The following is a 16506-nucleotide window of genomic DNA, read 5'->3' as shown; positions in this document are numbered from 1 at the left end:
ACTGCATCATAGTATCCAATCAAATTGGTCAGGCAAGACTTCCCCTTAACAAAACCATGCTGTGTCCTAGCTATAACTGAAGTCTTGTCTAGATGATCCTGCAGTGCTTCTTTCACCAGTGCCTCCATTAATTTTCCGGGAACAGAAGTTAAACTCACAGGTCTATAATTACTTGTGTCAGCCTTTGATCCCCCTTTGTGAATTGGGGTCACATTTGCACATCTCCAGTCAATGGGTACCTCCCCTGAGTCCAAGGAAGCTCTCATAATTATGGCTAAGGGTTTGCTTACCTCCTTTGCTGCCTCCTTTAATATAACTGGATAGATCCCATCCACCCCAGGTGCCTTTCTTGTGTTTATCTTCAACAATTTCTCCTCCACTTTGCTCTCAGTTATTACAAGATTCTCTAGCTTACTGCTAGAGTTGAATACACCTCTGGCATTCCCCTCGCTGAATAACTCCTCATGTGTGAATGTCGATGCAAAATATTCATTTAGTTTGTTAGCTACCCGAGCAGGGTCATCAACAGTTGACCCATCGATCTCAAGTGGACCAATCTGATTCATCCCCTTCCTTCTAGAGTTTACATAAGTAAAGAACTCTTTGCTGTTTTTCTTCGCATCCCTTGCCAAGGATCTCTCGTAATCTGCCTTCGCCTGCCTAACCTCCTTTGTAACTTGGTTACAGATCAACTTGTATCTATCATAGGCATCCGTGTCACGTGTTAATTTGTATGTATCCCATGCATTTTTCTTCTCTGCCATATGCCTCATTAGTTCATCTGACAACCATTTAGGCCTAAACCTTGAACAATATTTCTTAGTTGGTATGTAAAGCCTAGTAGCTTCCACGATAATTTCTTTGAATGCTTCCCATTTTGAATTTGCTGTTGGCAATATCATCAGTTGATCCCACTGTATAGAATTTAAATAGTTAATTAGCATAAAGTTGAATCTTTTGAATGTTGACTGGAAGTCTAATAAAAAAGCGTGGATGACACGAGATATCATGACCGAATGGATAAGTCACTTTAACCAAAACATGATTCATCAAAACAGAAAAATTATTCTTTTCATGGATAATGCTGCATCTCACCCGCACATTGAATTGTCCAACATTCAAATCATTTTTCTGCCACCAAACACATCTGCAGAGTGTCAGCCCTTGGAAAAGGGATAATAAAAAATTTTAAACTTCACTACAGAAAACGTGTTTTAAGACATCTCATTGCAAACATGAATGATGTAACATGTGCGAGTGACCTTGCAAAGAAAATCAGCATCCTAGATGCGATTCAATGGATTTCCTCTTCAGTAAACGCAATTAGAAAACAAACTGTCGTGAACTGTTTTGTAAAGTCTGGCTTCTCAAACGCAAAAATTGAAGTTGTGAACAGCAATGTGGAGCACCAAGAAGAACAAGAACTTCAACATCTATTGATAATGTACGATACTTCAGCTAAAGTGACCCTGGCTACAAAAATATAGACTCGAACCTCACTACAGAAGATGGTGCTCTAGATATCAACGACATTATCATCGATATTTTTCAAGAAGTTCCTCACGAGGATGAAGAAATGGAAGGAGGTCATTCTGTCGAAGAACATATTAACGACGAACCACCGATGAAAATAGAAGAAGTGCTCGTACAAATCAATCGTTTAAAAATGTTTTTCGCCGCTGAAGAAGATACTGAAGGACTTTCGATGGTTTCTTCACTCCAAACAAATGTTGAAAACAAAATTATCAGCCGGAAGAAGGTGCAGAAGAAAATAAGTGATTACTGTATGTATTTTTCTTAAGATAAAGTCATAATATGCATAGCACAATTGTATGTATATTATTTACAAAAATATTGTGCAAAATCTGTATATAATTTAATTTAATTTAATTTTACATTAAACGTTTAACGATTTTTCTTTCTTTCTTTTTGTTTTTTCTCCCTCACACTTCTTGTTAGCGGACACTTCTCTCTAACAGACAAATTTTCGTTCCCCATGGCTGTCCGTTAAAGGGAAGTTTCACTGTAATACATATACCAATTTCTTTGAAAGTTTATTGTTCTAAAGAGAAGTAAACATCTATAGAGTTTAAGGATATTTTAACATATTCTAGAGTGAGTTGTTTACATTTAGCATAATTGAACACAAATGATGCCCCTTTCTCAAATTAATAAGGATAAAATATACCAATATTCATATTTTGCTCATCAGAATTGAATGGTGATGTTTTTTGAAATCCTTCGAGAAAATGCAGAGCTAGGTAAAATAACAACGAGGTGTAAGTAATGTGAAGGAATTTTTTTATAAGTTTTTTTTTTCTTCAAATTAAAAAAAAAAATCAAATTTATTTGAAAGTTTTAACTTAAAAAGAAAGACATATTTCTCCATGCCATTTCAGAAAAAAACATTGTTTTATTCTAACAATTATTCCTTGAATTACATGAGTAATGCATTCCTAGAAATCATTGCATGAAGCATGCCTGCTGTATGTATGTCTGCCAGGGGCAAAGGTTGATGACATTGTAGAGCAGATATGGGAATATTTTAATTCAGCCATTAATTGGAGAAATGAAATATTTGGATTTCATTTCTCCAATTAATATAAAAACAAATTTGGATAATATGAATTTTATCCAAAAATTCTATTTTGGATAAAATTCATATTATCCAAAATAAGAATTATGCAAAAATTCCATCTTGTATAATATGATATAATACATATACCAATTTCTTTAAAAGTTTATTGTTCTAAAGAGAAGTAAACATCTATAGAGTTTAAAGATATTTTAACATATTCTAGAGTGAGTTGTTTACATTTAGCATATTGTTATACACGTTGGCACTAATGATATTAAGAGTAGGAGACTGGCGGAATTACTTAACAAGTACAGGTCAATGTTGAAAAAAACCTGCGAGTTAGGGCTGAATTTGAAAGTGTCTGCAATTCTGCCCAGACATGATAGGAGGGAGTATACGATGAGAGCCTTATTGATCAATTCAGTACAGGAGAGATTGTGTAAGGCTCAAGGGGTAGAATTTTTCTCAGCCTAGTCTGTGCTTGTTAACAGGAGAGACTGCTTCTACAGGGATGGGATACAGTTAAATACAAAGGGTGCAAGAATATTTGTTGATGCTATCGAGGCAGAATTAGGTGGGTTGGAAACTGCTAGCTTTGGGGGGGGGGATACACGGACTAAACAGTGGCTGCTGGCAGAGGTGAAAGTGATTCTTGCACTGCTTCTATTGAAATGCAATTGAGCAGGGGCCTGGAAAGTAAGGCAATAGGGATTTCCAGGACTGCTGGGAGTCATAGTGGAACAAGTAAATACAAAGGCTGTGTTAGGGTGACTAAGAGTAGAAACAGATGCATGTACAATGCTAGGAGTATAGTTAATAAATTTAATTAGCTTGAAATTATTATTATTATTATTATTATTATTAATAGCCATATGGTGGAAGGAAGCCTGAGGCTTATGCTTATGCTGCACCAGCCAAAAAAAATTTCTGAGTTACCCTGTGTGTGTGTGTGTGTGTGTGTGAGAGAGAGAGAGAGAGAGAGAGAGAGAGAGAGAGAGAGAGAGAGAGAGAGAGAGAGAGAGAGAGAGAGAGAGAGAAGTAGAAGGAAATCACCAAGAAAGAGAAGAATGATGATATCCAGCTGAGGACCCTGGGTGTGCCAAGCCCATACTCACCAGATGTGAGCCCCTGGGGTAATGCTAGTTAAGACATCGAAGGCAGATATTGTTGGAATATCAGACGTGTGGTGTCACACAGACATAAGCAGTGCAGAATTGGAATTTTGGTAATACAATGTGTACAGAAAGGAGAGACAAGACAGGAAGGAAGGAGGTGTTATACCGTTACTGAAGAAACCACACAAAATCTAAAGAAGTGCATCCAACTGATGTTGGTGGACAAGGCAGTGTTGAGTCTGTTTGGTGTGACATAAGCACTGGGAAAGGAAAAATGAGAGTAGGTGTGTGTGTTATAGGCTTAATGAATCTGATGAGTATAATGAGCAGTTGTGCAGAGAAATAAGAGTGAGCCAGTAAATCAGTGTGTTATAATGGGGAATTTTAATTTCCCAGAGATTGACTGGAATTTGTGGGTTGTTCACTCACTAGCAAGGCTTTTGTGGATTTACTGGATGATTGTTTTTTACAGCAGCATGTTCAAGAGGCAACTAGAGGGAGTAATACTCTTGATCTGATTATCAGTAGTGATTCTTCATGCATTAAGAATCTGCAGATAAAGGAATCACTAGGTAGCAGTGAACAGTGTGCTGAAGTGGAATTTACTCAAAGAGGAGGGGTAAAGGGAACGGTTTTTGCTTTCGTAAAGGTGACTACGGTGGTCTGAGACAGTATTTAAATTCTATACAGTGGGACCAACTGATATGTTACCGACAGCAAATTCCAAATGGGAAGAATTCAAAGAAATATTCTTGGAAACTACTAGGCTTTTCATACCAACTAAAAAATATTGTTCAAGATTTAGGCCTAAATGGATGTCAGATGAACTAATTAGACATATGGCAGAGAAGAAAAATGCATGGGATACATATAAATTAACAGGTGACACAGAAGCCTATGATAGATATAAGCTGGTCTGCAACCAAGTCACAAAGTAGGTAAGGCAGGCAAAGGCAGATTATGAGAAATCATCTTTGGCAAAGAATGCAAAGAAAAACATCAAAGAGTTCTTTACTTAATTAAACTATAGAAGGAAGGGGATGAATCAGATTGGTCCACTTGATATCAATGGTTCGACTGTTGATGATCCTGCTCAGGTAACTAACAAACGAAATGAATATTTTGCATCTACATTCACACATGAGGAGTTATTCAGGGAGGGGAATGCTAGAGGTGTATTAAACTCTGGCAGTAAGCTAGATAATCTTCTGATAACTGAGAGTAAAGTGGAGAAAAAATTGTGGATAGAACTGGAACTGCTTCCTTTAATATAACTGGATAGATTCCATCCACCTGGGGTGGATGGAATCTATCCAGTTATATTAAAGGAGGCAGCAAAGGAAGTAAGCAAACCCTTAGCCTAATTATGAGAGCGTCCTTGGTCTCAGGGGAGGTACCCATGGACTGGAAATATATGAACACGTGACCCCAATCCACAAAGGAGGATCAAAGGGAGACATAGGTAATTACAGACCTGTTAGTTTAACTTCTGTTCCAGGGAGATTAATAGAGGCACTGGTTAAAGAAACATTGCACGATCATCTAGACGACTTCAGTTATACCTCGGACACAGCACGTGTTTGTTAAGAGGAAGTCTTATCTGAGTAATTTGATTGGATACTATGATGTAGTCACAAAGGAACTGGATGCAAAAAATAATTTTGATATCATATATTTGGATCTTACAAAGGCTTTTGATACTGTTGCACATGGAAGACAACTGCACAAATTGGAGCAGGGTGGCATTGGAATGCAATTACTGCTGTAGATATAGGGATGGTTGATTGGGAGAAGACAGAGAGTGGTAATCAATGGACACTGCTCATCATGGACTAATGCTATTAGTGGAGTCCCCCAGGATTCAGTGTTGGGTCCATTGTTGTTTTCTGTGTTCATTTATGATATTGATGATGGTATATCAGGCTTAATGTCCAAGTTTGCAAATGATACGAATGTCAGCAGGGTTGTTAATGACACTAATTAAGCAAACCCTTAGCCATAGTTATGAGAGCTTCTTTGGACTCAGGGGAGGTACCCATAGAATGGAGATGTGCAAATGTGACCCCAATTCACAAAGGAGAATCAAAGGCTGACACAAGTAATTATAGACCTGTAAGTTTAACTTCTGTTCCAGGAAAATGAATGGAGGCACTGTTTAAAGAAGCACTGCAGGATCATTTAGACAAGACTTCAGTTATAGCTCGGACACAGCATGGTTTTGTTAAGGGAATGTCTTGCCTGACCAATTTGATTGGATACTATGATGCAGTCACAAATGAACTGGATGCAAGGAATAACTTTGATATTATATATTTGGACCTTAGAAAGGCTTTTGATACTGTTGGCACATGGAAGACTGTTTCACAAATTGGAGCAGTGTGGCATTGGAGGCAAATTGCTGCTATGGATAAAGGGATGGTTGGGGGGGTAGAAAACAGAGTGGTAATCAGTGGACATTGCTCATCGTGGACTAATGTTATTTGTGGAGTCTCTCAGGGTTCAGTGTTGGGTCCATTATTGTTTTCTGTATTTATAAATGATATTGATGATGGTATATCAAGCTTAATGTCCTAGTTTGCAGACGATACAAAGGTTGGCAGGGTTTTTAAGGACACTACTGACACAATGCTGCTGCAACAGGATCCGGAAAGGTTGAGCAGATGGGCTGAGAGGTGGCAAATGAAGTTTAACATTGACAAATTTAAAGTACTATATACTATATATGGGAAACAGTAACCCCAGAGCAATGTATCAACTCTGTGGTACTAGACTGATGGTGGTAGAGAATGAAAAGGACCTGGGGGTAATTGTGTAGGCAGATATGAAGTTTTCTGAGCAGTGCAGACGGGCTGCAAGAGTAGCTCATGGTGTCTTATCAATGATGTACAGGAATTTTTATAGCAGTGATAAGGAGGTGATTATTCCCTTGTATAAGGCAATGGTCTGGCCACACCTTGAATATTGAAAACAGATCTGGAAGCCTCATTTTAAGAAGGATGTAGAGTTGTTGGAATGAGTATAGAGAAGGGCAACAAGATTAGTGAATGGAACAAAGGGTTGCTCTTATGAAGAAAGGCTTAAGTTTTGCAAATTAAAGTGTCTGGAGACTAGGAACCTGCGAGGTGATCTGATTGAGGTGTATAAAGCGTTAAATGGTTTGAGCATGCTCAATGCAGATAGATTTCTTCCTCTTGCTCCGAATAATTGGCTGAGAGGGCATAAATTCAAATTGAGGAAATAAATAAATTCAAAAAGATGTGCGGAAGTTTTCCTTTAGCCAGCAGGTGGTTGATTGGTGGAACAAACTTCCATCTGTCATTGTAGAAGTTGATAGCTTAAATAGATTCAAGGCAGAACTTGACAAACATTTGGAGCGAGTGGATGTGTGAAATAAGGTTTCTTTTTGGCTGATGCTATATAAGCTTGCTTTCTTGCATCATGTGCCTTTGCTAATGCTAAGGCTAATATGCACACATTGATTGACATAAAAATACATAACACTAAATTGACATAATAATCATGAAGAGTTATTGATAGAAAGTTGGCTTTACTGCCACACGCTTTCCTCCAATTGGTAATGCTCTCTGGCTTTGTGACATTGTTGCATCTTCTGAAATCAAACTGTCTACGTACCCACTTCATGTTTCATGCAGTGAATGCTCCTATTACCGGTGCACTCTCCTCATAAAGTGTAGATTGAAGGGAACAGTTTTTCATTTTACATTCAATTTGCTGGCTAGCTAAAGGAAGTTTCAATTTCTAACAATATAATTTCAATGAAAAGCAGTATTAATGAAAAATATGTATTAGTTAATTGATAGTGTAACTTTAGATAAGTATTAATTCTCTATTATGTAAAAATAACTGCATAATCACATAACCAACCTATTTTAAATACAATATGATTCATAAATATTTTTTTATAAACAGTATATACCTTCTTTAGTCACCACAAATTTAGATGACTAATAGAATTAAATTAAGACAAAAAAAGCTTATGGCCATAAATTTGATTATTATTTTTAGAAATGGAATTATAGCTCATCTTTTTTTTTCTTTTTCTTTTTTTTTTTTTTTTCTCTCAACTTTCAAAACATTGCAGCTAAATCAGTCCCTGTTCACTGTATTGTAGTACAGGGATCTGGATCGCAAACAGAAGGACAGGAAGTAGAGATGGATGGCTATGCCATTATTCCACCTGCATCCCTGTTTAGTAGCTTAGTAAGAACTGCACTTATTAAACTTGGATATTCATCATCGCAAGCAGTTGGAGCAAAAGGTAGTCAGCTTTAAACTTATAATTTTGTAGCTGTTTTCTTCTGTTTGCTTTTAAATTATTGTATTGTTTTTCTGTTATTATAGCATTTTAATAAATTCCTTAAAAATTCTCACTAGTGTAAATATCTGTAGAATTTTGATCTACTTTTGCAACACTTTTCATGTTTTCTGAGAAACAGTAAACCTTTTCCCTTCAGGTTTCATGAAAAATATACTTGAATGCAGACTGTTTAAAATGGCGACATGCAATGATACCATTTTATTTAATTTAATGATAAAAAGTACTCATCACAAAAACAAATTTCAGGTGTTGATTGGTGATTATTAATTTTTTATAACCCTTGTAGTAAGTGAATAACAATACAGGATTAAGAAAGTCATTTATTTTTATATATATACAAAATTATTTAAAAGCAAAATAAAACTATTTTTTTTTTTTTTTTTTTTTTTTTTTTGAAAATCAAAAACAAAATAGCCTGACCAAATTGTATTAAATAGCTTGTTTATTAACAGCTTGTTAAATTTATTAAAATTATGTTTACTAGATGATGTTCTTGTGTGCATTGTAATCCTTGATCTTAATTTTCAACATGACTGGCTTATGTATACTATTATATTTGCATCTTAATTTGTAAAAAAAAAAAAAAAATCACTACCCATCTCATCTTTCCATCCCCTCTAATAATTTGTCTAATTCTTAAATTTATTCAAATTGCCACTTCCACAACATTAGATGGGGTGTAAGTTTGTTCAAATAATTACTTATCAGCTGAAAGCAAATTTCTACGCATCTGTCTTGTGGTCATTCTTTTTCAATTTAAGTTTGTCTCCTTATGTTTCAGAATGAGTAAGTGTGCTATTAGTATTTAGTTTACTCACTCTGCTTAAATGAGGAAAGACAGTTGTAGGATAGATGTGCGGAGGTTCGCCTTTAGCCAGCGGGTAGTTAGTTGGTGGAACAGACTTTCATCTACAGGTATTTGGAATGAATTGAGGGGTGAAATGGAAGCGGTTTTTTTTTTTTTTTTTTTGGCTGATGCTGCATAAGCTTGCTTTCTTGCATCATATGCCTCTACTAATGCTAAATACTTCAATGTGGTCTCCTTGCAGGTATATCTAGTTTCCACGTGCTGTAGTTTTCAGAATTGATCTTTTATGGTAAGAGTACCTTATTGTGTCCTGACTAATTTGGCTACTCCTCTCTGCACCTGTTCCAAGGGATCCACATTCTTCTTAAAATGAGGCTTCCACACTTATTTATTTGTTTTAAAGGTATATTAAGAGAGCCTGATTATCCATGATCTTGTTGTAACCATGGTTGTGAGACTGGTTTTCAGTTATTATGAATACATTCAAAAATGACTGTTTTTTTTTGTTTCTGTTTATTGTATGAAGTAAATTTTGGTTATTTTATGACATTAGGTTTGTATGAAATTGCATTAGGGTGATTTCTCCATGTTGTGTGATTATAAGGATTGAAAGTTAATTAATTAATACTTAGTGTCTGTAGATTTACCGTTCGTAACTTGCCCCATTATTATACGATACAGCATATATCCCAAACTAGATAGCGTAAGGTTTAAGGTAAAACTAGATAGTGAACTAGATAGATAACGTAGCACGGTATTAAAAACCTGTTAGCTTAGTATAGTATAGTATTATCAATTAATCAGTAAAATTTATTAATCTTGTTAAACATCATTGTCAATTAAATTGTACTTTTTTAGCTAAATACATATAACGACTTAGATTTTATAAATGTAACATTATTAATTAATACATATAACTTGATAGGAGATACGGAAGTTATATAACGAAACTTAGAAATAATACTCGATACTGAAAAATATATACATATAGTGTTATATAATATACATATAGTGTTATATATGTGGCGTTATAGCTGCATTGGGATATAAATTTAGGGTTATAATTTTGTATTGAAATTGAAATTTTATTTGAAATTGAATCGAAATCATGACTCAGAGCAGCAAAGCAAAAGGCTCAAGCTAATGGGAGTGCTGTGGCTCAGGGAAGAACTTAGGGGACAGTATCCTCTGAATCACAGTCTTTTAAAATGTACTGTTTGTGGAGCAGTCAGGGATGGGACATGATATTGCCAAGGGAAATGTGAAGAAATCAGGCAACAACTCAGCATTGTTATTGGCCTATAGGAGAGCATAAAGGACAGGGTGGATGCCCTTGAAGGATCTAAATTGAGGGGCCCATCAAGCTCTCAGCTGCCCACATCATCGCCAGAGCTTGCACGTGAATATCACACGGCACAGCAGCAACCCTCAAGGCAGAAAGTGCTGGTCCCAAAGGAACTAGTAGTTGTTGGTGACTATTGTCAGGGAAACGGGAAACATATTGTACAAAAAGGATAGGTGGAACAGGAACAGGATATGTCTGCCAGGGGCAAAGGTTGATGATGTAGACCAGATATCCTCTTTTAAGGGCACAAAAGGTGATATTGTTGTACATGTTGGCACTAATGATATTAAGAGTAGGAGACTGGCAGAATTATTTAACAAGTACAGGTCACTGTTGGAAAAAAGCCATGAATTAGGGTTAAATTTGAAAGTGTCTGCAATTCTGCTCAGACACAATAGGAGGGAGTATATGATGAGAGCCTTGTCGATCACTTCGGTCCTGGAAAGATTGTCATGACTCAAAAGGTAGAATTTTTCTCAGCCTGGTCTGTGCTTGTTAACAGGAAAGACTGCTTCTACAGGGATAGAATACATTTAAATAGAAAAGGTGCAAGAATATTTGCTGATGCTATCGAGGCAGTGTTAGGTGATTCGGAAAACTGATAGCTTGGGGGAATACACAGACTAATAGATTAACAGTAGCTACCTGGCAGAGGTGAAAGTGATTCTTGCACCGCTTCTATTGGAATGAGCAGCAGCCTAGAAAACAGGATGCAGGGGATTTAAGAGACTGCTGCGAGTCACTGCGGTACAAGTAAACACATGGGCTGTGTTAGGGTAGCTAAGAATAGGAACAGGTGGATGTATATTTATATATACACCAATGCTAGGAATTTGGTAAATAAATTTGATGAATTTGAGGTGTTGGTCAAAACATCAAAGGCAGATACTGTTTGGATATCAGAGACATGGTGTCACACAGATATAAGAAATGCAGAAATGGAATTTGGCGAGTTCAATGTGTACAGGAAGATAGACAGGATAGGAAGGGATGAGGGGTTATGCTATTAGTTCAGAAACAAATAAAATCCAAGAAAGTAAAGCCAGTCTACATTTCTGGACAGTGCACTATCAGTCAGGTTTGACACTGGGAAATCAAAATTGAGAGTAGGAGTGTGTTATAAGCCTAATGACTCTGGTGAGTATAATAAGCAACTGTACGGGGAAATAGAGTGGGCCAGTAAATCAGAGTCTTATAATGGGGGAATTTTAATTTCCCAGATATTGACTGGAATTTGTGGGTTGGTCACTCACACACTAGCAAGGCTTTTGTGGATTTATTGGATGATTGTTTTCTGCACAGCATGTTCGGGAGGCAAGTAGAGGGAGTAATACTCTTGATCTGATTATCAGTAGTGATTCTTCATGCATTAAGAAATTGCAGATAAAGGAACTACTAGGTGACAGTGATCGCAGCGTGCTGAAGTGGGATTTACCCAAAGGCAATGCTTTTTTTGTAAAAAAATAGGTGCCCGTACTCATTCTTTGCTATCAGGAAAAATTGAAAATTAAATGGATATGAAAAGTACTCTAAAATTTTTTTTTTCCTGATATTGTTACTTTCGTAGTAATGTTTTTGGAATAAGAACATCAAATTTAGTATATTAACACAGTTTATTAAGTATAAATTAATTATTCAATTATATATAGAAAAATATGTAAAATGTGAATAAAATAAGTAAATAAATCGGTCAATTACTGAATGCCAGGCACTCAGGATGACACAAATGGCCGTTAGGGTAGTATCTCAAATAGAGATTTTTGTGGTAACTGAAAAAAGTTTCTGGTATCCCGGCTTAGGAAATAACGAAAACATCTATTTGAATCTTTCCGGTTGTTGTGAATGTCAAGGGTGGGAGAAGTAACTCCAACTTCTTCCTGGAGAAGCGATTAAAGTCTCAGGGGAGAAGCGACTGGCAGGTAAGAGCTGTGCAAGACTCTGCGCAGGTGCCTCTCCACCACCACCACCTCAATACTGGCTCTCTGAGTATCTCCTTGCTGGGACAACTCCAGCTTTGAAAATTGTTAAAAATACTTCTGGTCGCAAAATTTATAAATGACTTTTATAGAATTATTAACTAACTATTTAGCAACCTTTTCGTCACCAAAAGGAGAGTTATTAGTACAAAGAAGCGTGCTATCGAAGTGCAATAAAAAATTGGTGTTTTAATTTTAACACAAAAATAAATGATAGATTTCAATCGGAATAGTTTTCTCTTGATAGAATAATGCATAGCTAATGTGATTTTTAAATTTTTAGCTCCGTTAGCGACAGAGAGGGGGGACACGAAAATTACTCACATTTTCCTGTCTGGTGCCGCCATTTTTAAAATTATATTTTAAACATACTCGTTGAGCTCTTTCCAATGGTGTAGCTATAGGTTGTCGACAGCATTTTTATCCCCCACATTTTACCCCCCCCCCTATTTCTCAGACAAATTTTTGTCAGTAATGACCAATATAGCGTTATGTTGACTCACTTGATGTGCAAGCCCATGCAAAATTTCTAGTCAACACGTTGAGTGCTTCCAGAGATACAGTGCTGTGACAGACAGATGGACAGACAGACAGACAACCGAGTGACATTTTAAGGGTCCTTCGTTAGACTATGACTCCTAAAAATAATAAGTAAAAATAAATAACATAAGTAAAAATAATTTTATAATAAAATTTTTGTAGAATATTCCAAATTTTTATTAAGTTTTCATCCAACACCCTATGCCGACTTCTTTGTGTGTGTTGGTTGCTGAATAACGTTTCCGAAGCAGCCACGAATTGACATATTTTGCTGGATCGAAGCGGGTCAGTGGTGGGCATACAATTTTAAGAAACAGTAGTGAAGAAACTGTTTTTGTCATCAACAAAGCTCTGGTTGGGCTGACAATCAGATTCATTTGTGAAAATCCTTGTTCATATTCAATCGATGAAATTGGTATCATACTCTGAGCCTCCATCAAATTCTTCAATTCTTCCGAAACCATCTTTTCAATTAGGTACCACCGAAATCCACGAATTGTGTTTAACTGTAACCTAATTGACAATTTTCTAACTTCATTTTCACCAAATGCCAACAATTCATGCTTAGAAGGTTTAATAACTTTGTACTCGTTTTCCTTCTCTCGTCATCGGTATTGTCACTAGTTCTTAAATTTGATTTTTTTTTTTTTTTTTTGAAACTGTCCAAAATGTTGGTGTCATTCGGATATTCAGGTACTGTGACCATGTAAACAGAGATAGGGAAAATTTACGGAAAAATGTGGATAATGCACTTCCACGAAACAACAGATGATTATTTGTCAGGGTAAAAGAAAATCACTTTTATAATTCTTGAACGGGGCCGCTTACAGTTGATTCACGAAGGTGTCCAACCTACGGCCCACCCGGAAAGTGAACTAAAACAGCATTTTAAATCTTAAATTATCAAAAACATTTTCTAATTAAATGTTTTGTCCAGTAAATGTAATTGTGTATTGTACTTAATAAAAGTTTCGAATATTTTCAATTTTACTTTTACGAGCAACAAGATATGGAAAATGTAACACAGTAAAGAAATCTAATTTTGAATTTTTTTGAATATGGCCCCTGTACAGGACCATATTTGGACACCACTGCAGTAGAAGGTGGACCAGAGCCCATTGGAATACACCTTGATCTGTTCACTGCAGACCAGTGCGACTTCTCCGGGTGCCTCCGTAGCCAGGTGGGCAGGAGCAACAGTGTATAGCACATGCTCCTTGATTAGACCGGGGTTCAAGCAATACAGAGGATGTGGAAAGGTCAGGGAATGATCACCGCATATCTCCGGAGCAATATGGCCTTAGTTGCTAATACTCCTAAAAACCAAATAACAATAACAGCGACTTCTCCGTATGTGGGATGGGTGGTTGGATAGTTTTTACCAGGTACCACTAAGTTGTAGAATGGTAATCCATTCAGCTCTCTTAATTCGCGCAGCACCACTAATTGCCTAAATTGCCTGAAGGCGAGAAAAGCGAACAGGGCGTACCGAGTTAATTCTCTCTTAATCCGTTCGCTATATGAAAATTTTCTCGCTCAACGAAAACTATTTTAAATGTAACTTCCAAGGGGAAAAAAATAATTCGCTATAAAAGGACTGAGTAATTTGGAATTATAAAAATGGTTATACAGTTTTATATAGAAAATATCATAACAATAGACAGTGAAAAATGTAAATTTAGTTAAATAATTTTAAGCTTATTTGAATAGTAGATAAAAGTGAAAAAAATTTACGGAATATTACAAATTTCAAAGTGCACTGCATCCAAATGTCACACATCACTGTTAATAAAGGTGCCGGTACGCCTTACCGTTGCGTACCGTCACAAAAAAAGCACTGCCCAAAGCGATAACTACCATTAGGGGTAAAGGGAAGGGTTTTTGCTTTTGTAAAGGCAACTATGGGAAACAGTAACCCCAGAGCAACGTATCAACTCTGCGGTACTACACTGACAGTGGTGGAGAATGAAAAGGACCTGGGGGTAATTGTGCAGGCAGATATGAAGTTCTCTGAACAGTGCAGACGAGCTGCAAGAGTAGCTCATGGTGTCTTGTCAATGATATACAGGAATTTTTCTAGCAGGGATAAGGAGGTGATTATTCCCTTGTATAAGGCAATGGTAAGGCCACATCTTGAGTACTGTATACAGGTCTGGAGGCCTCATTTCAAGAAGGATGTAGAGCTGCTGGAACGGGTACAGAGAAGGGCAACAAGATTAGTAAATGGAACAAAGGGTTGCTCTTACGAAGAAAGGCTTAAGTTTTGCAAATTACAGAGTCTGGAGACTAGGCACCGGCGAGGTGATCTGATAGAGGTGTATAAGGCTTTGAATGGTTTGAGCATGCTCAATGCCAATGGGATTCTTCATCTTTCTCAGAATAATCACCTCAGAGGGCATAAATTCAAATTGAGGAAGGATGGATGTCGGATAGATGTGCGGAAATTTGCCTTTGGCCAGCGGGTGGTTGGTTGGTGGAACCGACTTCCATCACTTGTTGTTGAAGTTGATAGCCTAAACAAATTTAAAGCTCAACTGGACAGGTATTTCGAACGAACGGAGGGGTGAAATGGGAGTGGGTTTTTTTTTTTTTTTTTTGGCTGATGCTGAATAAGCTTGCTTTCTTGCATCATATGCCTCTGCTAATGCTAATGCTGCTGAACTACGGAGGTCTGAGACAGTATTTAAATTCTAGGCTGATGATGTTACTAACAGCAAATTCAAAATGGGAAGCATTCAAAAATTTATCTTGGAAGCTACTAGGCTTTTTATACCAACTAAGAAATATTGTTCAAGGTTTAGGCCTAAATGGATGTCAGATGAACTAATGAGACATGTGGCAGAGAAGAAAAATGCACGGGATACATATAAAGTAATGAGTGACACAGAAGCCTATGATAGATATAAGCTGGTCTGTAACCAAGTCACAAAGCAATTTAGGCAGGCAAAGACAGATTATGAGAAAACTTTGGAAAAGGATGCAAAGAAAACAGCAAAGAGTTCTTTACTTATGTAAACTCTAGAAGGAAGGGGATGAATCAGATTGGTCCACTGGATATCGATGGTTCAAGTGTTGATGATCCTGCTCATGTAGCTAACAAACTAAATGGGTATTTTGCATCTACATTCAAACAACGAGTTATTCAGGGAGGAGAATGCCAGAGGTGAATTAAACTCTTGCAGTGAGCTAGATGATTTTGTAATAACTGAGAGCAAAGTGGAGGACAGATTGTTGAAGATAAACATAAGGAAGGCACCTGGGCTGAATGAGAGCTATCCAATTATATTAAAGGAGGCAGCAAAAGAAGTAAGCAAACCCTTAGCCATAATGATGAGAGCTTCCTTGGACACAGGGGAGGTACTCATGGACTGGAGATGTGCAAATAATACCCCAATTCACAAAAGGGGATCAAAGGGCGACACAAGTCATTACAGACCTGTTAGTTTAACTTCTGTTCCAGGAAAATTAGAGGCAGTGGTTAAAGAAGCACTGCAGGATCAACTAGACAAGACTTCAGTTATAGCTCCTATACAGCATGGGAAAGTTTTATCTGACCAATTGATTGGATACTCTGATATGGTCACAAAGGAACTGGATGCAGGGATATCATATATTTGGATCTTTGAAAGGCTTTTGATACTGTTGCACATGGAAGACTGCTGCACAAATTGTAGCAGTGTGGCATTGGAGGCAAATTGCTGCAATAGATAAAGGGATGGTTGAGTGATAGAAGACAGAAAGCAGTAATCAATGGACACTGCTCTTCATGGACTAATGTTATTAGTGGAGTTCACTGTTGGGTGCA

The 16506-nt window shown here is 37.0% G+C and overlaps 1 protein-coding gene across 1 annotated transcript in view; it reads left to right on the top strand.

Annotated features, from left to right (window-relative positions):
- Positions 1 to 16506, top strand: part of LOC150077645 (homeobox protein dve-1-like) — a 174430-nt gene that overhangs the window by 34775 nt on the left and 123149 nt on the right. Inside the window, exon 3 of the mRNA XM_090385189.1 lies at positions 7796 to 7972. Within this exon, the coding sequence (XP_090241315.1) occupies positions 7796 to 7972 (177 nt within the window). The remainder of the gene's footprint in view (positions 1 to 7795; positions 7973 to 16506) is intronic.

This window comes from Mastigoproctus giganteus, chromosome 11 (assembly GCF_048544385.1).
Source record: "Mastigoproctus giganteus isolate SK-2022 chromosome 11, ASM4854438v1, whole genome shotgun sequence".
Taxonomy (NCBI): domain Eukaryota; kingdom Metazoa; phylum Arthropoda; class Arachnida; order Uropygi; family Thelyphonidae; genus Mastigoproctus; species Mastigoproctus giganteus.
The sequence above is the reverse complement of the archived record's forward strand: the minus strand, read 5'-3'. Positions and strand labels throughout refer to the sequence as shown.